At 44.8% G+C, this 26252-nt stretch overlaps 1 protein-coding gene across 1 annotated transcript in view; it reads left to right on the top strand.

Annotated features, from left to right (window-relative positions):
• Positions 1–26252, top strand: part of VPS53 (VPS53 subunit of GARP complex) — a 60116-nt gene that overhangs the window by 24831 nt on the left and 9033 nt on the right. Inside the window, exons 8-15 of the mRNA XM_025895541.2 lie at positions 523–664; positions 1596–1694; positions 5076–5170; positions 9801–10043; positions 11482–11629; positions 12534–12616; positions 16110–16188; positions 21233–21381. Coding sequence (XP_025751326.1) covers positions 523–664; positions 1596–1694; positions 5076–5170; positions 9801–10043; positions 11482–11629; positions 12534–12616; positions 16110–16188; positions 21233–21381 — 1038 coding nt within the window. The remainder of the gene's footprint in view (positions 1–522; positions 665–1595; positions 1695–5075; positions 5171–9800; positions 10044–11481; positions 11630–12533; positions 12617–16109; positions 16189–21232; positions 21382–26252) is intronic.

Raw genomic sequence — 26252 nt, forward strand, 5'->3', positions numbered from 1 at the left:
AAAAGCAAGTGAGGGGTGGAAACCCTGAGAAGTATCACTAGAACTGCAAGAGAGATGATGTGGAAATCGATTTTCAGTGGAACAGAGGTAAAAATCAGTAATGTTAGAGGCCAAGTGGAGTAGTGTGAGCTGACTACAGTGTGCCTGCCTCAGACCGGGCTCTTTGTCAGCCAGAAACAGGACCAGAGGAAGGTACCAGTCCCAGTAGCACCTTTGCCTTTGTTCTGGGACCCCTGTGGGAGGCACTGTGCTTCCCAAGGTTTGATCCTGCTGGCTTTCCCTGCGGCAGTGCTGTGCTGGCTGTTAGGAGATGGGGTCCTGTTACCCAGAGAGCTCTGAGCAACTGTGGTTGTGTTTGAAATGGGATCTACAAAGCAGTTTTATGTTAGAGAGCATCTTAGGAATTAGCTTGAATTTTGTGATGAAAGTCTCTCCAAGGAATAGGCTGAATTACTGTGTTAGGTTTCAGATCTTTATAGAAAACCACATTTGTTTTTTCTATTTCCCCCTCTCTCTTTCCAGGGCAGAGCTCTCTAAGATCATGCGCACAAGAGCGAAGGAGATTGAGGTGAAATTGCTGCTGTTTGCAATTCAGAGGACAACCAACTTCGAAGGATTCCTGGCTAAACGCTTCTCAGGCTCCACTCTTGCTGATGGGACAGTGGTAAGGGGATTTCTAAAGAGCAGCCCTTTCTTAACAGCTTCTTTGGGATAAAGAAACCCTGTCACACGTAGCTCTGGTAGTGGGAGACTGCAAAAGATGTCACATCCAGCCTCCTCCTGCACTGGCACATTTGGGTGTTTGGTGGACTGTAGTTTGAAAAGTGGTTTTTGATCGTGCAAACTGTGTAGAGGAGAAGGTGGCACAGGACTCACAAGAATAAAAATACACTGATTGTGTCCTTTTATGGTTCTCCTGGGCCCTGTGCTGTTTTCAGCTGAAGCCACATAACTATGGGGAACCACAGAGTAATTATGGAGTGATGACTGTGTTACGATGTTTGTTCTCTGCATGTCAATGACACATAATAACTAAAAGTCCCCCCTTCACTTCTACTTACCACAGGTTCACCACATGGGACCAACTTTCAATCTTACATAGTTGGGTCAGTCTGACTTACAGGGACGTTGGTAGCTTCTACTTTTGTCTGATTTGGTAGATTGTAAAGGCAAAGCCAAGGGAAACAACTCAGGGAGTATCTATGAGGCCATCTCTGCTTTTTCTGCCCAAAATCTCAGCCAGGAGCTTTGCCAGCCAAATGCTCTGGAAGCACAGAGTCCACGTGTGGCTCAGAAGCCACTGGTTTGAGGTTGGCTCTCTGTCCAGCTGGTGTCTTGAAGCCTCCCTTGGATGTGATAATTCAACCTACAAGGAAAGCCTGCTGGACCCACTTGTAATTTGCTGTGGGTCAGTGGGTGCTGCTGGTTAAAAAGGGAAGTCCTGTCAGGTTTTCCTCCAGGCTGAATTTAGATCCCTCGAGAATATGACTTTATTTTTTTTGAAGGGCTCAGTAAAGCAAAACATGGATGCAGCTGTGTGCCAGAGGGCACAAAACTGACTGTTCTCTAAGGAGCTTCCTCTTTTTCAACAGAAGAAGCCAGAAGTGCCACCTCCTTCCACCAACCCATTTCTGGAGGATGAAACTGGGACAGAGACAGATGAGATTGTGATTGAGAAAAGTGATCCGGACAAAGTAAGTCTTTGAAGTTCTCCAGTTGTCAGTGAAGCAGTCTCTCTGTCAGAATCTCCAGTGGTGCCTGAGCTTTTCCCATCACATTGATTTGAAAGGTTTGTTTTCACAGCAATTAATTCAGTGCAGTTTTGATCCTTTGTGCAGCATAGAGGCTCCCAGTACGCCCATGATTTGCTCTGGCTCACTTCACTGAAACCAAAGCAATCTTTATTTCAGTTAATAGTGCAGAGACAATCCTGCCACGTGAGAGTGAGTTGGATTCTGTTCTAGCCTGTACAGCAACAGCTTAAGTGTAACTACAGGATTTCTGTCAAAGAAAGATGAACTAGCACAGTTGGGCTTTCAGATCCCAAAAGAAGCTCCTCCACAAACAGTTGCAATTCATATTTTGCCCTGTCAGCCAGGCAAACTGTCTGGAGTCACCAGGCAACTCATTGAACTTTCAAGTGTCAGTTTTAGATTTGCACTCCAAATAAATTACTTCTGGGATTTTTATCTCTGTAGTGCTTTTCATCCATTACCTCTGCAAAGCAGGCAACACCTAATGGCTTGTACAAGCACTGAGCTTCCAAAGCCCTCTGCAAACATTAAAGAAGTGAATAGTAAATGCAATTGTTTTGATTGGCACCGATATAAAAGCTTATAAGCCCCATATTTTTTATTCACCAGATGGATGTTTTCTAAATGTTCAATTGTAAGTTGTTTGAGGCTGGTACTCTCTCCTTATTCAGTGTGTTTACAGCCCTGTAAAAGGGCCATGTACAGGTGTATCCTGATGGATGACCAGGACCCCAGGACCTACTCAGATCCATACTCCTGGGGATATTAGGGGGTGGTAGTTCTCCACCAGCAGAGTCTGGTACATCCCCTCCAGATTTTCATGTGAGCAGGGCAGCTCTGCCTTCCACCCACAGCCAAAGTCCTGAAACAGAATGATTTAAGTGAAGTTTTGCTCTTTTTGTTAAAATACAGCTTGGACAGTTGGTATTGGCTGGACTTTTATCAGTGAAACAGTGACTGGGAACTTGGGGAGACGTGTGGTGTGTGTTCTGGGAAGAGCTTGCTTTCCAGTATCTAATGGCTGGGAGAAGGTTGGCTTTGATGTGCAGTGCTGGGGTGAGGGGACGTCCTTGGAGAGGTCGATGTTGCTAGAAGGCAGATGAGAGATAATTACAGTAATTAGTGCTGGGTTTATTGAACAGCAGAATGCACTGCCCTGGCCAGAAGCAGTTCAGGAGCTTCTGAGAAAAGAAATGCTGTGCTCCCTGTACCTGGGGAGGCTGGTGCAAAGCCATCCACGGAGGCATCCCTTGAAATGCTGTGTGTGCTCTCTTCTTTTGGGAATTCCATGTGTTAATGCTCACAGTGCAGTGCTGGGTTCTGCTGCAAGGGCAACTGCCCTGCAAGGCTTCTGTCTGCCAAGTGGGAGGCCTGTGGGCTCCAGCATTTCAGTGTCACAGTGCCAGCAGCTGGTGGTTTGTGCTGAGACTTCATGTCGGAGGGCTCATCTTCTGCTGTCACTACACGGAGAAGAGAAGAGACAGGAAGAAGTGAAGGATTTTCAGTGGAAGAGCCATTCCAAGACACTAGTCCCAAGAATCCAAGACACTGGGGAGTGTAAGAGGGAGCACAAGAGTTTGTGGGGGAATCCATGTTAGAAAAACACCTCTTTTAGCAATCCTAACAGTTCGGTTTAATCTGTTTACTTTGGATAGTAATGAAAGGAAACTGGGCCAGCTGCAGACCTCCTTACTGTGACAACAGTAACCTTTTATTATTTCCATCAAACTCAAGGAGGAAATAGCTTAAACATCTGCAGCTTTTGGACAGGATTGCACACTCAGAAATACAGTGTCAGTGCTACTGTTAAAAGATTTAGTATTCTCCCCACCAGACACGCTGGGAGCAGCGCGATGGGGAGACACACGCACACACAGAGAGCCAGTCCTGCTTTATGAGTTGGCTCTTCCAGCTTGGTTAATCATAAACATGGTGAATTTGCAGCCTTGTGTTGGCACTGCCATCCTGGGGACTTGGCCACTGGGAGGTTTCTGCGATTACCAGCTATTGTTTTCCTCCCAGCTCTGATGAGCGTCTGCATCCTGCAGAAACGGGCAGGCCCTGGCAGAGGGGCTGGGATGGAGGATGCTGGTAGTGGCTCTGTCCCAAAGCTGTGCAAACCCAGTCAATTCTCCAGTCATGCTCTGGGTAAGAAGGTTAATGAAGCCAGGCTCATAAAGGTGGTCTGGCCTCCATAAAACCTTTTGTTCACTTTGGGTTTGCAGCCATCCCTTAGGATTCATCGTGTCTTTGGGGCTGAATTATTGCTGAGAAGTGTTTGCCTTGTCACTCCCTGCTGTTTCTGCCAAAGACTTAGTGCCAACTCCTCTGTTTAGGAGAGAATGTCCTTTAAGCTCTCTTATTTTGCTTTTCTTACACTAAAAAAAAAATTTCAGCTGGAAAAATTCTTATCTTCGTTGGCTGGGAGCTCATCCTGGCTTTTTGTAGAGAGAGAAGCAAGAATTCCATTCCAGAGCCACTGGAGCCCTCCTTGCAGCCAGTGAAAAATTTCTGGTTTGCTGGGAAGCAACAAGAAAAATTGTCTATTAGTAAAAAAATAATAACAACTGAGCCATAGGGCAAAAAAGAGCTTAAAGACCCTGCCCAGCCTGGTACTTAAACATGCACAAATTTAAGCATATGGGTAGTCCCAGTGGCTTTGGTGAGCTGTGCTTGGCCATGGTATAGAGTGCTGCACTAAACTAAAATGAGGCTAAACCGGATGGCTCCCAAATGGCACATGTGCTTAATGCTCTAAATGTAATTTTGAAATAGAAATCTTTGCATCCCCAGAAACATGTTTCGCAGAGAAAGCAGGCCTGTAGTGTTGCCTGGATCATTCCTGCTCCTCCAGTAATTACACGCTGTTTATCTAAATAAAATTCATCCAGATGAAGTCTGTAACTTTGAGTTATTACCCTTGATATTCTAAAATGTAGGGATTTTTGAATCTTGCTTCCACATAGCTGCTGCATTTGATTTCAGAGGAGACTAGTGCAATCTTGTTACTGTTTGAAGGATTCAGTGAGGTTTTCTTTGCAAACTGCATTAAGATTCTTTTACTGAAATCTGTTAGCAGGGAGCAAGCTTCTCTTTAAGGATAAGAATATTTTACAAGTGGAAAGATAATTCCTTGGATTGCCAACAGCTCTGTAAGAGGGAGGGAAGACTTGCCTGTACTGTAAATTATATGCTTTGATTATTTGACAGTAAATTTCTATTATAATATCTCTAAAGACTTACATCCTTCTGTGCCATTGCTGTTTCTTCAAGGTCTTACAAGGCAGGTTTGAAACCAACTCTCTCAATGTTTTCTTACAGCCAAAGAAGCCAAAGGTCCCTGACAATCCTTTCCATGGCATTGTTTCCAAGTGCTTTGAGCCTCACCTTTATGTGTATATCGAGTCCCAGGACAAGTGAGTAACCAGCTCCTCTTTGGGGTTTGTTTGCTTTTGAACGTGTTGGGTTGTACTGGATTCTGTACTCGAGCTGCAGAAAATTAATTTATTGAAAGTCTGCTTTCATCAGGAGCGGTGTTTGTGGTTCAGGAAAGTTTTAGTGGGACCTTTGCTTGGGCAAAATGAGTGTTCAGGGGGCTGTGGCTGTTGGTTTCACGTGTAATTGCAAAGGCCTGCAGGAATGGTGCCTGCTGCCTTTCTGGGGAAGAGGCTTAGTGTTCCTGAAATTACTTCTGTTGCCTCTGCAATTCCCACTGCAGACATATGTCTTTCTTTCATCTCGTGTCTTCCACAAATAATAGGTTTGGGTTTTCCGTAAAATACACATGTGGCTTCGTGGCAGAGGGGTTTCAAGATTTGCTTTATAGAAATAAGTTATTCGAGATCCTTAGATGAAAGCTGCTGTAGATGAGCTGGCTGTAAGATAACATTATCATTGCTCACAGATTGGGACTTTGTCAGGGGCTTTAATCCCTGGAACGCTCCTTCATCTTCCTCTTTGACTCACAGCAAAATAACTTGAATGAAAGGAGCTTTCAGCTTAGAGCTCAGAGAAGTTTTTAGAGCTCTCACCACACTTTCTTGTGCACCTTGATTCACACCAGGGTTTAAATAACATCTCGGTAACAACTGCAGTACCACCTCAGAGAGGAGATAGTTGAAAAAGGTTTGATTTAGTCTTTTAGCACAGATTAGTGGCTGGAAAGGAGAAGGAGGTGCCTGCTTTGTGTATCTCATCTGTCTGTGCCCTCCTGTCTTCAAGGACTTACACATGAGAGAGTGCATAACTTGAGGCTCTTGGTGTCCTGATTTTGTCCAGTCTCCACAATAACCACCTTGAAAAAGCTTTCCCATGTCCCATCAACCTTTTATGCTTTAAAAAAAAAATAAAATAACTGAAACCTTGCACAATGGTCTGTCATGCTGGGCTTAGGTTCCGCTGTGCAGCATAACAAAGGGAAACTGATATTTCCCCCCCTGCCCTCAGCCAACTGAGCACTGACTTGTTTGAATATTTCTTCCCTTCCCACTGGGGGACATTTTAATCCCCGTTTTGGTAATTCTACCCCACTGTGCTCCTAGCCCTTTCAGTTGCCTTTTTTTTTTTTCCTTTTCTTTTACAATCATGAGATGTTTTATATTAGCTTTATAGCCACAGGCTGCAAGGAGTTCAAAGAAAAACTGCCACAGTATTCCCCACGCTGCCCCTGTCTGCCAAAAATTGCTTTCCTTCATGATTTTCTCTCTTCTTCCCCCTTCGATTGAACTTTTGAGGAATCTGCTGCTGATGTCTGAAAATGAGATGTTGCTTAGATCATTAATTGTATGTTTGGGCTCTGAATAGTGAGAGTAGCGCGATAGTTTTGTTCATCATTGCCTGAAGTCTGTGGCAGAAAGCAGCCTGGGCTTTTTCTTCCAAAAAATTGTTTCCATGCCCACTTAAAGAAACACGTTGCCAAAATCTGTAGCAGTTTAAGAGGAGACACCTGAAAGAAAGACTTTAAAGATGCTGCTCTCCATTCTCAGCTGCAGAGTAAATATCAGATTTCTTAACAGCAAAGTGGATTTCATTTCTGCCCCTTCGGGGCTGTGCATCTTTAGCTCTTCTTTGTGGTCAGTTGGAGCAGCAGGAGCACACAGACATGAGCTGAGCTGTTGTGCTGGAGGGAAGGAAGGACTCTGTCAGGTCTGCAGGGTTGAGCTGTGCAGAGCTGTGCTTTAGTCTGCTAAAAGGCACGTCTGAGTTCAGATTGTTCGGAAAACTGGCACTTCATCCTGTGTGTTTGCAGCCTCAGGAGCAGAGGGGCTTCCAAAATACCCAGTCCATGGAAACTACTCTGCAATGATCCAGATGTCTCAGTGCCATTGCCCTTTTTCAGTGCCCAGCAGACACCACTGTTCACATCACTGAGCAGACCAGCTTCCCGAGCGCCGTGTTCTTCTCTCGTGCCACTGAGGAGTTGCCTGGTTCCTCTCATGATTGCCAGAGGTGGAAAAAAAAAAAACTCCTGAATAGGTTGAGTGAAAGAAAAAAGGAAGAGGAATGTAGGAATGAAAAGATTTAAGAACCAGAATAAAATTCCGTTTGGATGATTTCATGTCATACTTTCTCTTGGTTAGATTTGGCGAGTTCTCGCTCCCAATAAATATGCTACTGTTAGGAAATACCACATCTGCACTACCAGAGAATTTTCTTGGAGCTTCTCCGTAGAGGCTATGGAGAAAATATTCATTTTCTGTAGCTCTCCTGCCTTCTTCATGCTTCATCTCCCAGTAGCCTTTTCTGCCAAACTCTCCGTGCTCCTGTTGTACCACACAAAGGTTTTTAGCCTTCATATTATATTTGGGAAAACTGAGACTAATGTGAAAGTTTGCCATCAACCGAGGTGGGCATTAACGCTATATTAGTTCCCTTAGTGCCCAGTATCCTGATGTTTTGTTTGTACCAGTCCCATGCTGAAATAAGAGCAGTCCCATAGCCTGGTTTGACAGGCAGTTTGTCCAGGTTGGGATCAGAACAAGCGTGAAGCCCCAGCACTGCTCTCCCAGCTCTTCTGAACAGCTGCGTTTTCTCCTGCACCCCAGTTGACAAGACCTTGGGGGACCAGGAAAATGCAGATACATTTCACTTTGCCTTGGAGAAGAGAACATGTGGACTAAGCATAAAGAAACAAAAGCCATTGACATTCCTGACCGTGTCTTGAGACTGAGAGAATGAAAAAAACCAAAGTGACTGGTGAATGCTAAGAAAGCTCCACTTTGTTGCCCATCTGGAGCAGAGCACAGATGCAGAGGTGGAGATGCAGCTGTTTAATTTGACAAGGAGTGAGCCACGTCCGCTTTCCTTGAGAACCTGCAGGAATCTGCAGCCTGCAGCACGTGTGAGCCCTCCTGCAGCTCCATCTGTTTGGCTCTCCTACAGCTACAGGGGGAGGTAAATTTTGCTTCACTGTGGCCGAGTACAATCAATGCTTCAGTTCAGCCTTCAATTGCTCCTGCCAGTGTAGAGATTTATCACATCAGTCGAGCAGCCTGATGTTTTTACAGTGCTTGTAACGCAGCCGAGGAACTGTGTGTAGCTGTGGAATCAGAGCTGTGTGCACTGCTCAAGCAATAAGCAGGAAAAAAGGGGGCTACTTGTCTTTGCAATAGCCTGGCTAAAGCCAGAGAGCCTCACTCCTGGCTTTAACCCTGATACTGCAAACACATTTCTGTAGATTAGTTTGGCCCAGTGGATCACCCATAGTAGGAGTTCATCTGTTCTGGGGCAGCAGTCTCCTAAGTTTATCAGGGAAAAGACTTGTGTGGTGTCGTGGATTCTTTGGTAAACTGGAATCAGAGGGGTTTTCTCTTTCACAAGAGGAAAAGAAAAAAAGGACAGAAAGTGGGGAAAAGTCGTCATTGTTGGCGGGTTTTCCCCTTTTTTTGGCAGAGGTAAGTGAGAATGTGCTGAAGAGTCTCAGCCACTCTCCTAAGGATTTGGCTTTCTTCAGATACCCCAGATCATGGCACAGCACAGCCATTACACCCTCAACAGTGAGAGGGGTGAAGGCTGTGCCATGGGAAGGGGAGAGCTGGAGGAAGTGGAGCCAAGACCATATTAGAAACAGGAATATAAAATACAGGAACTCCTTTTGGTCAACACAGTGCCACTCTGTCATCTGAAAGGCCTCAACATTCCTCAAAAGCCAAACAAAAAACAAACTGGGGGAGAAGGTCTATTGCTGTAATTCAGTTCATCTGGCAAAGGTTATTCCTTGGAGCTGAGCTCCGGTGTTGGGAGAGCAGGTCTTGGTCAGTGACACGGATGTGCTGTCTCTGGAGGAGTAGGACCAGAGGAAGTCCCTGGGATCAGAAGACTTCTCTGGTTCTGTGTTGAAGGCTCTGGCCCTCTGCCACACTAAAACCCTTTTTGTCGTGGTGAAACGATGGAGTGAAGTTTATCGTTGCCTAAAGACTGAAATATTTGAGCAAGGACCAGGCTATAATGAATCACTGGAGACAATAGGAGGGCTTTTTGTGCTTTTAAAAGGAGTTTAAGTAGGAAGTGCGCTTTGTGCTCGTGCTAAATAAAACTTCTTTAAAGGATGTGTGAAGCTGTGCTAAACCAGGTGGTATCCAAATGGGACCAAGAAATGGCAAATGGCACACCATTTCGAGCACATCCCTTTAAAATCCATATTCCCCAAGGTCTGCTCCGGAGGCTGCTGAGATGGGAAGCCTGACTGTTACTTTTCCTGGTGCCAGGAATGAAACTTGAGCACATGCTTTATGCACTTGCATCAAATGTGCTGAACCCAGTCCTGGCAGACTTGGGAGCTTTTATATGTGACTGGAGAACAGATTGAAGCTGCCACTAAAACTCTGGAGCACAAAAGGTCATTACTCATCGATCTGGTCTGTGCTGTTGTGTGAGCTTTGTGCTGGGAGGGTGGGATAAGAAAGGTCTGGGATACCCACCTGCTAAATCTGAACGTGCTCGCTGCTGTCACAACACAGGGCGTCCTGGTTTTTAAGCATTTTTATCTTTCTTCCCTCCGTTTCCTCCCCCAGCAGACTAAAGTGTCTTTGTTGTTTCCCCCATCAGGAATCTTGGGGAGCTGATTGACAGGTTTGTGGCTGATTTCAAGGCTCAGGGTCCCCCCAAGCCCAACGTGGACGAAGGAGGAGCCGTCCTGCCCAGCTGTGCCGACCTCTTTGTGTACTACAAGAAGTGCATGGTGCAGTGCTCCCAGCTCAGCACTGGCGAGCCCATGATAGCCCTGACCACCATCTTCCAGAAGTACCTTCGGGAATATGCCTGGAAAATTCTCTCTGGAAACCTGCCCAAGTGAGTCTTGCTTCCCAAACGCTGCAGCAGCACCGTCTGGTGAGACATTCCAGAGAGGAGCAGATGCTTTGTAAAGATAATTAATAAATATATCCTTGTGGACACTTATTTCACTGTCAAGGACCCCATGTAGCATTGATAGGACTACATTTACTTCATGGTTTTCTCAAGAGTTCAGTTTGTTGCACTGAGAAAAAGCAGGAGAGCAAAAGGACAGTCACACATTGTTTTTCTTTTAAGGGCCCCTGGAGAATAGTTTCATATTTGGCTTTGATTAGCTGCCAGACTTACAGTTTCTTGAAGTTCCTTTTGAAATGCCAGCCCAAGTCTCTTCAGAGAGGTCTGGCTTTCAGAATTGCTACTTGAGCAACCAGGTCACACTGTGATTCTTTGCTGCCTCAGCTCAACACTATATATATGATAATTTATAATGAAGGTGGTTTCTTTGTGTGATGCTAAAGTGCTTACCTGTAACTCCCTCTGCTCTGGGACATTTTATCTATGTATAAATAAAATATATAGACGGAAATCCCGTGAAAATAAAGATCATTATGAGTTTACACCAATATGGATAAGTGTACAGACCAAAGGAACTCCTGAGATATTGCCAGCCTTCACTGCAGATAATTTTATATGCTGTTTACCATCTTCAGTTCGTTTCCCTTGTAAAACTGGGAGCAACAAAATGAATTTCTGAAACCATTAAAATCTTCTGCAGGTGGAAGGGAAGAGGGTTCCATCCAGACAAGTGGAAAGATAAATTTAATGTGCATTCTTTATACACATTTTTTTGTGTGCTCCATTTCTGCTTCCAAGATAAATATCACTGTCCTATTTTTTTTTTAATGGATTTGGATTATAAGGAGTTGTGAGGTAGGGAATTTCCTGCCTCTGAATTGTTCTTTCTTTGTTGATAAAGCGAATGTTCATCACTGGAAGACGATGGAGAGATGGCACATCTTCTATAATTTACTTTGTTGATATCATCAGCTTTTAAAACAGGTTACCAAAGTCTCAAATGCATGTGGACAGCTGTTTAGTGCTGCAGAGATAAATATGACAAGTTGCCTGATAGTTCTGAGATTTTTCTGTAATCTTTAATTAGATTTTGAATAACTGGCAGTGAAGGTGAAGCTGAGTGGGGAGGGCTGTGTTCCACTTGCATCCCAATCCACCTTGCTGTGAATGAGTGAGCTGTCCTTTGCCTGGACACTTGATACATGGCTCTGTTTGTCTTTCTAAAAGATATTCCTTCACCAAAATAGCACTTGTGGGTTTGATGTATGATGACACTGACCTGTCCTGCACAGGGTGTTGGGCTTTGTGGTCATAAGGGCTATTCATGGCATTAAAATCTAGCAGTAATTTTGCCCTGTGTGTGTCTGTACACCGAAAACCTTACAGGTTTTGTCTGTTTTGTTGTGTTTTTTTTCCCCAGGACAACCAGCAGCAGCGGTGGGCTCACCATCACTAGTTTGCTGAAAGAAAAAGAAGGCTCTGAAGTGGCAAAGTTTACTTTAGAAGAACTCTGCCTCATTTGCAGCATCCTAAGTACTGCAGAGTATTGCTTGGCCACCACCCAGCAGGTGAGGTTTCCTCTGCAGCACCTCTGAGGTGGCACCCAGCAGCAGCCCTTCTTCTGCCATGATATTCTGTGCTGCTGTGGAGGCTGGGAGAGTCAAAAGTACTGAAATATCCATAGCACAGTCAACCCCACATTGATTATTGAGCTCTACATTATTAAATCTATATTTCAAAGAAAGAAAAGTATTGATTGTGCTGTTCCTACCTGAGAAAAGTAATTTGCTTCTAATCCTGCTTTGCAGTGTCGGTTTTGGGTTCAGTCCTTTTATTCTTGTTACCTAATTTGTTTTGGATTGGGGACCAGATTTTTTTAGAAGAAGACTCTGGGTTCATCATCTCCCTTTTATAAAAGCAAGAACAACAATAATTCTAAATGGGTTTGGGAAAACACTTGCATGAAATATTGGGGGAAGGTGGAGTGAAGAGAGGAGGTATTTATGCTGATATGATTTGCAGCCTCATTGCTTGTTACCTTCAGGTGCTTCCAAAATGCCACAGGTCAGGAGATGAGCTGTGATGTTTGGCTGTATCAAGACCTCTCCACCACTAGGTCTGGCAATCCTCCTCCTCTGCAGTTTGGGCACAGACAGTGTGTTGAAAAAACATCTTTATTAGCAGGACAGATGCCACGGTGTTAAGCCAGTATGGTGTCATGTCATACTAGAGTTACATTTTTGACCTTGGAGGTTTAATTCTTTGAGGACACAGAGCCACCACGGCCCTGGCTGATCAACAGGTCTGGAATGCCAAGAAGGAGAGATTTCCAGTGTCACTGCTGAGTTTTGGATATAGTCTGGACACAGATGAGGTTTTAACAAGCTGACTTTTCCAGGACATAAGTTTTCAAGAGTGGTCATTTCAAGTAAGAAATGTGATCTCTCTGTTGCTTGTTTTGTTTCCTAACAGTTGGAAGAGAAACTCAAAGAAAAAGTGGATGCAAGTCTAGTGGAGAGAATCAACCTGACGGGAGAGATGGACACTTTCAGCATGTATGTTCAGCAGATGCATCCTTCCAGAGTATATCAAACATCCCTGTTTGTCAGCCAGATGGTGCTGGAGTAATACAATCCCAAGATCCCAGTGTCATAGGATCCACCCAGATACACAGCCCTGGGCACAGGCATTTCCCTGGTGAAGGAATGGTCATCCTTGGGCTGTCCAAGAGCAGCAGTAGTACAGGCTTTAGTTGTTCCCCATCATCCAAGCCAAAGGAACAAGAGCACTGGAAAAGGGAAAGGAAACAGTGAGTTTCCATTTGAAACATCATTTGCATCTTGGCAGCTCTGCGAGGTGGCTGTTACATTTCAAGAAAGGAAGCTATTTCAGTACATTCCTTCCTGCTCTAACTTCCCCCTGTTAATCAGCAGCCTTGTCAGTATGATCAAACCCCATTTCAGATGACATAAAAGACTGATCCAATCTTATATTTGGGGATTATAATTGAGAGAAGATTATCATTCATTAAAATAACTTTTCACGTAACGATGCTAAGAATATTCCGCTCAAACATCCTTTCCTCTCCACCACTGACAGATAGATTGAATATTTTTTGAGAGAAGAAAATTGAGGCAAAAAAAAAAAAAAAGTTGTTTTGCCTCATATCAAACAAAAGAAAATCCTGGCAAAGCTGGGAAAATAATCCCTATCAGCAACTCTTTCCTTAAAACTTAAGATTCAGGCCAGAGAGCAGTAAGATACTTTTTTTAGAAGACTTCCTTCCTGTGATTCCTCCTCTCCTGCTGCAGTGGACAGGATCCCACTGAATCCCCATCCAGGTTTTTCACATGGTCTCAGGCTCCATTCCAGGCTGCAGAGACTCCCTTCCCTTCAGATACTTCTCAGACCTTTTTAAGGGTGAATCCCTGACCAAAAACTGGGGCTGCTGTGTCCACTAAGCCAAAGCAAGCAAGGTAGCAGGGGAGTAGAAATAAAGTGTTCCATGTGATGGGATTTTCTTAACATGGACAAGTGGAGGGTGAGTTTTGCCAGCAGGAACCAGCAGCCTCGAGTCATTCCTCAGTTCCCAGTGGCTGCCTCATGAGGTGTTTGGTCGTAGGCAGCCAATATGATGTGTCTAGGAAATTATTTAATATATAGTTCACGTTTGCTGTTTTGGACAGCTTTAAAGTCAAACTGACAGGGCTGATATATCTTGTAAGAAAGGCTTTTTAATTGACTTTCATTCTGTTCCAGTGTAGTGCTTTGTCCAGCCTTCTGTCAGTGTAAGTCATAGCTATAAACCTCTCTGGCATTCACTCATTCAGCATCAAACAAGTTGTCTCTTTTGGGATTTGATGTCTTGTTAGGCACAGCCATAAAGTAAGTGATAAAACTGTTTATGCATCCTGTAAAGTGTTTCTTCTTTCATGGAGGTGAGTGCAGAACCACCTAAAACGTGTAGAAAGGTGGGGGGTTTACCCCTGGGGTGGCAAAGAAGTTTCTTTAGGAAATATGGGGAAAATGATGAGCTTTTCTTGAAGTTCAGCAGAAGAAAAGTTATTGTCATGCAAATCCAGAAATCTGTCATTCCCACCTCCTGCCCTGATGATCTGTTGTGAGATTGTGGGCAGCACTCAGAGACCCTCTGAAGGCCTGAAGTGTTGGGCTCACATAATGAGAACTTACTGTACTAGGACTGTACTGCTCCTTCATGGCTCAGCTTCCCAATCCATCAGCTTCTGTGCGTGTCAGGGATTGCTGAGGAGTCACTCACTGCTGCTGAAGTACTTCATGTGCTGCCTGGGGTAAGGATTTGAAGTGTCTTCTTGCAGAACCAGGATCCAAGCCCTCACAGCATGTCATGATCCTTTGTGTTTGCAACACCCTTCTTGCTGCACCGTTACCCCTCCACAGCAGGTGTTTATTTTCAAGAGCAGGCAAATGGGGGTCTCTCCCTGTTTGCAAACTTGTAGTTTTTAGGTGAGAGCCTGCACTTGGTGACTCCTGACACGTGAACACACTGGTGATGGAGTCATTTTCCATCCACTCAGAGCATTGTGTGTCACTTTGGTGCTGAACCACAGCTCTTCCCTCCCAGTCAGTGGCAGCAGGTGCCCTGCAGGAGTCAGCTGTGCCCACGGGATGGTTATTTCAGTCTGGCTCCCTTGGCATTGCTCGGGCTGGTGGAATCCCCCAAGGGAGTAAATTCTGTAGTGCCCAGCAGAAGCAGTGGCACCAGCAGAAACAGTCACAGGCTTTTTTTAACCCAATGCAAGTTTTAGATCGTGTAACTTGAAGCCAGTAGTCACTTTGTCTCCCATACTAATTTTTCCAGCTGATTTTGGGTGAGTTTGCCTTTACAAACAAATTAATTGCTTTGAAGGAAGTCTTTTACTTTGCATCCTGTTCCAGTTATGTGCTGTAGCAGTAGGAAAGAGAACAGGCAAACTTTCTGGGTCATGGTGAAGAACAAGACACAAATCAGAATTAAGTGTGGGTGAGATTATGTCTCAGTGAGGAGGTGGACGTTTAAAAAATATTTTGAACAGTGAGTAGCATCCAGAACTTCACAAAGACAATGAGGGGGAGGAAAGATGGTTTGAAGAAGCATTGGTCAGATTTCTCACAGTTCTGTGGTTCTCATCTGTGCTACCATCATGAGAACGAGCAAAAGTAAAATCCAGTTCTTGCAAATATAATCCTGAGGTTGTAAACAGGCATCTGTGGCAGATTTAAACTTTACACTGTTTTTAAAAACTGCACTTAGTGCAACACAGTCGGTTATTGCTTCTAGCAGAAACTGTCTGCAGTGTGAGTGCTGGTTCAGTGCCCATGAGGGTGGTCTGAGCTGCTGCTGCTTCTTGGCTGTTGTTTTAGGATCAGTTGCACCTTTATGCACATCGTAATATGGTGGCATTAAATATGTCTCTAAGCAATATCACGCTGTTTAAAAAAGAATAAAGGGGCATGGAGGGAAATGAGAGAAATGTGTTTGACTAATGTGTCCTTTAGTCTGGTATATGTCTCAGAAACTCAAACAATGGATGGCTGCAGTCCTAGACATAGTGTAAATAAGACATCTGCCTTCATCTTCGCACTTGGGAGACACAGAACTCACACAGATGTAATTTTTAAAATCCTCTTTGCAAGTTCCTGTAAGCAGTAGAATATTGACTGTGAGTAACTGGAGAGACAATAAAATGTTGGTGTTATGCAGACTAGATTAAATTTGAAGCTGAATTCCAGTCTGGGCTTGGTACTCAGGGGTTTCTCCTTTTCCTCATCTGTCACCTTTGATCCCCAGCCCCTTCTACGTGTCAAAACAGAGAAAGGTCAACTGTAAAAACATCCTCTCTGAACTGAAGCCCATCCTGTAGCTCCCTGTAGAACTTCCAGCTTCTTGTAGCCATGTGTGTTCACATCACAGTGCTACTGTCAGCCAGTAGATGATTTCCCTCCTTTCACAGTCAAATGCTCCAGTTCTGGCACTCAGTTACTTAATAGGATTCTAAAACTCCTGATTTATTTTTTTTTTTTTTGCAGTGTGATCTCCAACAGCATCCAGCTGTTAGTGCAGGACCTGGATGCAGCCTGTGACCCTGCCCTGACCGCTATGAGCAAGGTAGGGGGGGCATTTTGGGAAGAGGTTGCCTTAAGATCCATCTGGAGTTCTTGTGTGCCTTGATTGCTTGATTTCATTATTGATATATCCTTTTAGGCTGCCTTGAGATTTAACCATATATTGATTTCTTGCTTCTGAGAGCAGCAGTTGCTGTATTTATAAATATATCCCTCACTCCAAACCCTCTTATTATTCAGAATAGAGCTTTAAGGCTTTTGCAGCACATTAAAACACACAGACAGTGAAATACATTCAGTAAATACATAAGGCTTTGTCTTTCCACTCCTGATGCCAGTGAGAGCATTTCAAATTGGGGAAACTTTTGTTAGCATAAAATTTCAAGTACACCTTCACGTTTGCTCTCCTCTTTGTCTTCCTTGGCAAGAGGAGTTTTACTTGTTTGTGGCTGTTAAATGGAGGTACTCAAAAGGTGATATGGAATTGAGATTGAGCCTTATTGCTTCTGTGATCCTCTCAAGGACATATGGAGCCATTCCTGGAGAGGCCCCTATGATTGGAGCTTAAGGATTTTGTTGCAGTTACACTGCTGGCTTTTATATGTTTGAAATGCAGAGCTGTGTTTTCTTGCCAAAGTATTGTGAAAACCCAGACTGCTTTAGACAGAGGTGAAGACAACAAAAGTGGATTGAACTATTTTTTTTTTAATTAGAAATATTAAACATAGAGCTCCATTTTTGTAGGATCAACACACTGTCTCACTGCCATGAATTTTAATAGCTTTCTGCTTTATGATGTATTCCAGCTGTAACTAGCCCAGCCACCCCCAGCTAATATTTGAAGTGGAATGCAGCTGGTAATGGAGCTTGTACAGGTTCCAAATGGAAAGAGGATTTTTTTGCCCAGGAAAATAACACCGTTAGGAAGGGCTCGGCACTTCAGGTGTGCCGTGTCAGCTCCTCAGATCTCCTGAACCTACAGGGTGTAGTAATATTTGAATCACTTAGCTCTGGCTGTTTATGCCCAAGTAAACCACAACCTTGAGAAAGCAGCAGCTGGTAGGCCATTTATTTTTGTCTTTGGAACACTGGTAAAATGCAGCACATGTGATGGGACTGATGATATATAAACAAGTTAAGTGTTATGAAATTAGCTAAATAAATACTTGTCACTTGTGCACACACTCCACTATTTGCATCAGACAGAGGTGCTTTTATGTGATTTTTTTATTAGACCTGGATTTGATGCAAGAGGTTTTTCCTTCACCCTCCTCTTCCCTTCAGGGCTGGGTTATTACTCTAACATTTGAATAAGAAATGCATATTTAAATGCAGAGTTAGTATTTGCAAATGTAAAATTTCAGTCTCTAGTAGAAGAATAAAGGCTCTGTGGATGATCCATTCCAATTTTGCTACCTCAAGATCCTTCTCTGTTAGGGCTCTTCCTTTGTTTAGCTTCTTTTCATTTACTTCACTCTGGTGTCCTTCAGGATTGAACATTCCCGGTCCTTTGTTGGAGTCTGGCTTTTGTTTTGTTTTGTTTTGTTTTTTTCCCTTGCAGAAATGTTCAGGAACTATAGAGGTAAATTATGAAATACTTAAACCTCTCAATCCACTTTGGCTGCAGGCCACTTTGAGAGATTTAACCCAGCAAACGGCATCGGGAATATTGCTTTCAGCTGGGAATGGTGCTCAGTTTCCATGATTCTCTACCTTGTGTGTTCTGGAAGAAATGGCAAATTACGAGAAGGCCCCATATTACAAAATTTGTAGGTGATAATCTTCACTCAAACTTTACAGCAGGTGTAGAATGATTAAACATGGCTGTAGGACAGGGGAGCTGGGGTGTGGGTGGGAGAAGAATTTGCCCTAAACCCCTGTTGTGATATCTGGATAACAAAGTACTGCGAACGTGTTGTACTGATCAGTAACAGGCACTTACATTGCCTGGTGTGCTGCATTTTTAATTGTTGGGATGAGGGAGCTGCTAGTCTGCACGGGATATTTTTGCCCCAATTAAGTTTATGAGTTGCACTGGATAAGGCTTGATTTAATTGCTGAATTAAGCATCGATTTATGTGTAAAACTGTGCTTGTAAGTGGGACTGGGGGACATTTTAGTGACTCATGTCCATCGCTTGCTGGCTTTTTATGTTTTGCTAAAACCCTTTGGCACAGCTGCAATTCCCGGCTTCCTTACGACCGAGTGGACAACAGCAAGCGCTTGAACACGGAGCTTTAATCATTTCTCCAATACACACACAGAAAACCCCGAGAGCAGAGCAATCAGAGCTGCCAGCTGCTAATTAAAAGTCCCCAGGAGAGCGTTCTAGCCCTCAAACACGGCGCAGAATGTGACAGTGCAAAGCCCAGCTCGTGTCAGAGAACAGGGGGGGCTGTTGGGGCAGCGATATCTGCTCCTGGCAGCTCCCACCTCTTCCTGTGGTAGCAACACAAGGTCAAGGGAGCAGGTGCTGGCCGGGTTACGGGTGCTCCCGTGCCCTGTAAGGGCCCTGTAAGTCTGGAGCCTGTAAGGATAAACTGGCAGTGGGATGCTACCGGGAACAGGGACACTTGGAGACTCAGTGATGAAGCAGCCCCTTTGCTGGAGACCCATATCAGTGCTGGACAAGGAGGAGGGACCTGAGTTGGCTCTTCCAGGTCTTTGTGGGCACAGGGACATGGGAACCCATAGCCAGGGAGAGCCAGGAGTGCTCTTGAGCCTTCACCTTTCCCAGAAGGTAGCACAGCTCTTGCTGAATGCCAAACCCCCTGAGTTTTGCTCAGGGTTTCTCTTTTCTCCTCCCTTTTTTGAGAAGGAACCCTAAAGCCATGGCAGAGCTGTGTTTTTGTTGTGAGAACCAGCTCTGAAGGTGGCACCAGGGCTTTAAACCCAGGTCCTGCCCTTGCAGGCACTGTGTCCTCACAGTGTGCAGGTGCCTTTCGGCGAGGCCTGGATGCTCCTGTTCTTTGGACTCATTTTCATTTTGTGTATGTAAACTATGTGGATATCCCAAGAAAAACATAGGATGAGGGAAAAAGAGGAATAAATTTAAAAGGACAGGAACAAAGCTGTACCAGCAGAGTTGGGCTCATATTTCTTCTGATGACTTTTCAGTATGTGTGCTATTTCTTTCACTGCAGCTACTGGGTGCTTTTTTTTTGGGTGAAACACGCCCACATACACACACACACACAAAGGATTATTTTTACTCTTCATGCTTTAAAGGTTTGGTTGTAAAGTATTGCTTTTGGAATGAAGACCGACAAAATGAAAAAGCTACTGTTTTATTGTTGGTGCAATAATTCAACTCAGCAGTCCCTTCCCACTTTCTGGCCATTCCCACTCAAATGGGGATGGTGTGTTGGTTGAGGATCGCTGTCCGTGAAGAAGGGCCAGTGCTGGGAATGTGTGAGTCCATCAGGAAGAAAGGCACAAAGTATTTTTTTTGGGTATGACCAGAACCATGAGGAGTAGAAAAGCAGTTGTCTCTGGTCACCCATGGCAGGACCTGAGGGAATGTCTGGAGCTGTGTCAGGGAAGGGTTAGGTTGGATCTCAGGAAAAGGTTCTTCCTCCAGACAGTGGTTGGACACTGAACAGGCTTTCCGGGGCAGGTGGTCATGGCCTCAGGGCTGCCACAGCTCCAGGAGTGTTTGGACAATGCTCTCAGGCACAGGGTGGGATTGCTGGGGTGTCCCATGCAGGGCCAGAGGTTGGACTCGATGATCCTTATGGGGCCCTTCCAACTCAGGATATTCTGTGATTCTATGAAAACCTGTGAAGCAGGTGATGCGAAAGATATCCCTTGTAGCTCCCCAGCTGATGTAAGATAAGCAGGTTGGGGGTTGGTTGGTTTGGTTTAAATACAGACAGCTTTGGTAGGACATGTGTAGACTCAGACACTGTGGTTTTGCAAAGAATTTGGCTTCTCTTTCCCACCAAGTCGCATGTTGTTTGGATGGAATTGAGTCAGCTGAGTTGCAGGGGGCAGAGTAGCCATATTAAATTAAATTAAAACCAGGAGTAAAAAAAAACTTTATATGCAAAAAACTTGAGAAAGCAAGTTCGAGGTAAAACAGCCCCTCAAAAAAAAAAAAGAAGCTTATCTTCCACATGTGCCCAGTTTCCTCTCCTAATTTCCTATGTGTTTTCCTTCTGTCTCAGCTCCAGCATGAGGAAGAGATCTCCAGTTATTGGGAGAACATTGCAGAGTGCCTAGTGTCTGAGCAGTAGCAGAACTGAGTGTGCTTTTCTGGATGTTCATGTTCCTCAGTGAGACACTGTTATACACATGATACTTGGCCAGGCCATACCCAGTTGCCTCTTGGTTTTTTTTTTGTTTTCCACATGACTTACAGAGGGAGTACCCTGTGTACTGCAAACAAGGCTCAGGGAAAGTCAAGTGAGCCACACATGTGGCTCCCGGGGGCTGTTCTGTTGCAGTTCTGCTGACAATAAATGAAAACAAAATGGGAGGTTGAGTAACTCTTCTTGTTTTGTATTTTTACATGTATTTGGAAGAGCCGAAGTTGGGCATCCTGGCTTGTACACCCAGCAGTGTTTTCAGTGAGCTATGCTGGTGTACAGTGCTTTGGACTTTAAGACTATTTCTACCTCTTCCATCTATCTGTCATCAGTCTCACCAGCATTAAAGTCTTGGCTGCCATACAGGAATCCAGACTTTGCAAGCTTGCAGATATTTTCTTAAATGCCTGTAATCTGGATTTATATGGGCACTTCATCCCAGCAAACTGGAAACTGTTAAATATTAAAGCAGTCTGGTGTGCTCCAAAAGCTTTTTTAAGCCTTGTGGTCCCTGTTCGTGTAGGTTACTGGTTACAATCTCTCTGTTCTCTGGTGCAAAAAAAAAGACTGTTCTGGGTTTTCTTTGTGTCTTGTTTTGGAAGGGTTTTGCCCAATCAGTGTAGTGACGAAGAACTTGACCTTGGTGGTGAATTGCAGGGCCAGTCTCTTAATGATTCCTTAGAGATCTTCTGGCAGGAAGTTTGTACAGTTTTCCTTACCTATTGCTTGAATCTTAATGAATTAAACAGTCATTTTGGTTGTTTTTTCCCCTTTGTGCAGATGCAGTGGCAGAACGTGGAACACGTCGGTGACCAGAGTCCTTATGTCACCTCAGTGATTCTCCACATCAAGCAGAACGTCCCCATCATCCGTGACAACCTGGCCTCCACGAGGAAGTATTTCACTCAGTTCTGTATAAAATTTGCAAAGTAAGTTACCAACGTGGCACAATTTGTTGAGGTCTCTGGTTTTCACTGTTCTGTAGCGTCTGTGGCTGTCAGTGTCTGGGTGAAGACCCTCCATCCAAGGAAAGCCCAGAGGGAGGTGGGATAGGGCAGCAAACACCAGCAGCTGCTGGCAAGGTTCAAAGAGACTTCAATTTCTGGTCTCAAGTTTCCTGCTCAGGCAGGTTTTCTGAGATATTTGTGTCACTGGCTCCTCCTTATGTGCCTAAACCATCCCATAAAATAGTGTGATGGTCACAGTCTGGTGTTTGCCAAGTACAGAAGGGTTTGGGTTGGACATCTTTGAAAAACTTTGAATATCTGACCATAGACATGACTCTTCTTGTGGAAACCTACTTTTCTTCCAGAGATAAGAAGCTGTGGGGCTTCCAGGTACTGAGAAATTTGGTGCATCATTTGCCTTGAAATAACATTTGTAATAGCTATAACACTGTAAGGAGGGCATGTGTGAGGAGCATGTTCTACCTTCGTAGTCTAAAAGCTGCTTTTCTGTGCAAAAATAGCTCAGTAAGGAGGGGAAATACACATTTAAATTTTGAGGGGTATTAGAGTGTCTTCCTGGCAAGTCACTTAAAGTTGAGCAGATGAGACAGAAATGCTTCTGGATTCAGGATGCAGCTCTCCAGCATCTCTTGGATATCCAAACTGTCTGAAACAAAAATTCAGTTCTTTGGGAAGATACTTTGAGCTCTTCCCTGCTTGCCTGTGGCCAGCTGAGTTTCACATGGCAACACCCCAAGAAAAACCCTTGGGAGGACTCTGCCAGTTGTAGCTGCTGCTTTTGGTGTCGCATGTGACTGCGCCGGTTGACTTGTGAGCAGTGGCGTGCGTGTCATGTGTCACTCTAAAATACCTTAACGTTTCATTCATCTGTAATAAGGTAATCACCCTGAAATAAGCTGGGTGGCCTGGCAGTTACTGTGTGGGTTTGAGACTGGAGCCTCAGCAGGGTGGGATGCAGCAGCTCTCCTGGGAACTGTGAGCTTTCACAGCAGGGAGGCTGGCCTGAGAGTTTCATCCCCCCTCTCTGTCTCGGGGTACTCATTAGTTTGCATTAAGGAGCAGTTACTGATAAATCATATTATGACGTTGCCCATAATCACTGTTTGAAATGCTGTCTCAGTGAAAATTTATTGCATGAACGCCTTCTGTGTGGTTACACTTGAATTTTATATCACGCGGTGGTAAATAAAAAACCCCATTTACTCAGCTGTTCGCAGCACACTCTTAATACCTCAGCTTAGTTGCCTCCCTTTTAACTTTATTGCTCAGCACATACCAAGTAAACTCCAGATGAAACACCCAGCTCTCCCATTTGACAGAGGTTCCCATCTGAGTGCCTTAATCACAGCTTGTTCCATGAGCACAGAAACCACTGCTCCTCTTCAAAACCTTTTTTAAGGCAACTACAGCTCTGATCTACAGCACATTAAAATTAAGACAACAGTCCTGAACTCACTGTGCCATGGATCAGGTGTGGAAGGAAAGATTGTTTTTGCTGGATCTGTATAACTTGGTGTTTAGGAGAACTTGCCCAGTGATAAGGGAGCACCAATCTCCTCAAAACGCTTTTGCCATTTTAGTGCAAATATTTGTATTTTTTGAGGCCCTAAATTCTTAGGGAATATGCTGGCCTGCCCACTTTAAATACCTGGCCTTTTGTGTGCCCCACAACACCAAAAATCCTTTTAACAAGCACTGTGCCTCTCCATATGTTAATGCCTGTGCCTTTGTGAGCTGCCACTTCTCAGCTCTAATGGATTGTATAAAGCGGGAGTGTTGAGTTACAGGACCACAGGGGAGAAGGCAGCTAAAGTCACTAAATTTAAAACTGCGGGATCTGAGCCAAGTCTAGAAAGAAGAAAAATGGCCATCAGAAATTGCATCAATCCTCTAACCTAATTTGTCATTTTTGCTTTGTTTTGACCCGTGTGCAGCCCTCGCCCCCCTCGGGATGGCTCAGCTCCCTGGGAGGCACTGCAGGCAGGGTGGGGGGCTCTGCTCTCACTGCACCTTATCCTTTGAAATCAAAAACCACAGCGGTGGCTGCTACGCCGGGATGTGTTTGGGAAGTCTGTGACCTGACCTCAATGAGGAAGAGATTAGAACTGAGAGACAGGAAAAGCAAACAAGCTCTCCCCCTCGCCAGAGGTGCAGCTCCTCCGTTACCAACAGCCAAGCGTGGTGGGTGATGCAGCAGGGTCCTTCCAGGTGCTCCAGCCTAGAAAGTGAGAGGAGTTTGGTGGAAGAAGGTCATGTTGAGGAGGCTCCTGGAGGTTTCAGGGCTGAGCTCAGCCTGGTCACCATCTTGGAGGGTGGCATAAAGCAAAACTCGCCTCAGCTGCAGTGACTCAGCGACACCAGAATGCTTTGAATGATGTCCTGTCCACCTCCCATCGGACAGACAGACAGACTGTGGTTGCATGTCCGTCTGCCTTGTTCAGCAGGGCATTGTGTTTGATGCATCATCATTGCAGGGGATTAGGAAAACCCAGGCTTTGGCAGAGCCACTCCTGTTGGATGGGAGCCTCTCAGATGCTGTGGTTTCTGTGCTTTAGGTTCCTCATCTGCCTTGCAATGCTTTATTATTACACTGGGGACTTGTCTGCTTCTATGGAGGGTTTGCTGGGTTCAATTTTATAGCTGAAACTGTAAATGAATTCTGGCATCCAGTCTAGCTGTGAATGTGCAGGGAGTAAAGGCATTCAGAGCACAAACCTCGTGCAGAGCATTAGCACTGAACATGCACGTATTATTCACATCAGGATTGCCTGAGAGCGCCAGGCATCGAGTCCAGCCAAGGCAAGAGGCTCAAGTGCATTTTTCTGTTAAGTGCAACTGCTCTTGATGGTCCCTGCTAGTCAAAAAACTTAAAGAAAAAGGGGGAAAAAAATATCCAGAGCTGCCCTTGGCTCTTAATGGTTTGTCTTGTCTGTCCTGCTGGAGTTGGGAAGCTGTTTCCAATAAGGCAGCGTGAAATAACAGGCATGTGGGGATGGAAGGTCGCTTTACCCCTCTGCACTGATTGTGGGTGGCCATCCAAAGGGGCCTGGGAATTGTTTCATGGAAGACAGAGTGCTCTCTATATGAGACTGTGTAGTTATGTAGAAAGGAAGATTAAAAAAAAGAGAGGAGGGGGTCCTTTGGCTGCCAGTCTACTCCCCTGCAGAAGGAAAGGCTCACCCTGTTTCTCCTACCCAACGTGGGCTTTAGCTCCATGCCTGACCTTGCAGAGGGAGGGACAGTTGGACCTACCTGCAAGATCAAAGGTACAATTTATTTCTTGCACTGTTCTGCTAGTAGCGACTGCTGCATCCAGAGCTGCTGGCAATGGATCATTTTGTAGGATCATCTAAGCTCCAGCTGTGCTCAGCACTCTCTAATTGCCCTCTGGGAATTATTTATACACCTGAAAAATGGACTTTTAAAACAGGTTAAATTTCCACTGTAATGCTTTCCTGCAAGAGGAGACAGGGCTTGTTTTCCTTCTCCTCTTTGTATTTTGTTGCCAAGGTTGTTTCTGTCGTGGCCAAATTCAAAGCTGTTTGGGGCAGGCCAGTAGCTGGTTCTCAACAGTAGTTTGAAATTGTTCTCCTTGACACTTCTCCAGGATAAAATGATTCACTGAGAGAGGTAGTGACTGTGTCTGAGGGAAGGGGAAGGGAAGAAACCTTTGCTTGGATGGGCTCTTTCTTGTACCATTTGAGCAGCTTGGCATGCTCCCTGCCTGAGTTACACTTTTGTCATTCTTCCATGAGAAAGGGCAAAAAATTAATGTCCTGGCTTGGAAAACAGGTGGCAGGACAAACAAGATGCTGTCCGTGCTCCTTGCTTTGTGAGGAGGAAACAAATAGCTTAACAGATGCATGGGGGAAGCCACGCTGAATTTAGATCATCATCAACATGAACATTGCCTCATTCAAAAGGACAGAAAACAGACTGACTGATATGAGCTTAGGACTGAGCCATTAAAGCCTGAGACGTGCCACCAGGTCACGGACAAGGTCCTGGAAACGTGAGCCCTGTAGGCATTCAGCCAAAGGAGGACATGTGAAAGAAGCAGAGTACATTAAAAACAAGGCAGCAAGAGGAAGACAAGCCAGAGTGGTGTGGTCCTGACAGAGGTTGTGTCTCTCATGCTGACCCCTCTCCTCTTGTTCAGCTCCTGAGTTTTCCTGGTGCTGCTCCTTGGTGGAGTAGATGGGCAGGAGCTTGTCCTGCAGGTGCTCAGCCAGTGCTTCTGCTGGAAGGGAGCATCTGCTTCTCCACTGAGGGATGAAACTCCACCTCAAAGCCTAAAATCAAGAGGCAAAAAACCTAAGACCAAAGCTGATGCTCTGGAGTACCATGTGGTGGATATTGGGCTTCCATCCTTGCCAAGCTCTCCCTGGTTGGGTAAATGCACTATAGTCATTTTTCTGAGTCTGAAGTCCATGTCAGTAAAACATGGTAATGGTGTTTTCCTTTCCACAAAACTTTTTCTTGTCTTGATTGTGTTGGCCAGGAGCTTCCTGGACAAGTGCCTGTGTGTGAGTGTCCAGGGCCCAGCAGACCTCCAGCCTTGGCTGGACCTCAAGTTCAGTCTGTAATATGCATGTTGTGGAATTACTTATATGCACTAAAATGTAGGTTCTGGATACAGTCAAGATACTTCCACTTGTGAATAGTGATGCTAATCCTGACATGTTGCTGGTTTTATTATGGACAATAGTTTGTTTGCTTGTTCTTGACCTTGTACTGTAATACTTCTTATGTAGTTTATAGCAATTTCTTTGCCTAGGGTATGTGTGCAACTTCTCAATTAACTTTGAGATTAGTAGGGATTAAAGCAAAAG

This window comes from Manacus vitellinus, unplaced genomic scaffold (genome assembly GCF_001715985.3).
Source record: "Manacus vitellinus isolate BGI_N305 unplaced genomic scaffold, ASM171598v3 scaffold_32_pilon, whole genome shotgun sequence".
NCBI classification, from domain to species: domain Eukaryota; kingdom Metazoa; phylum Chordata; class Aves; order Passeriformes; family Pipridae; genus Manacus; species Manacus vitellinus.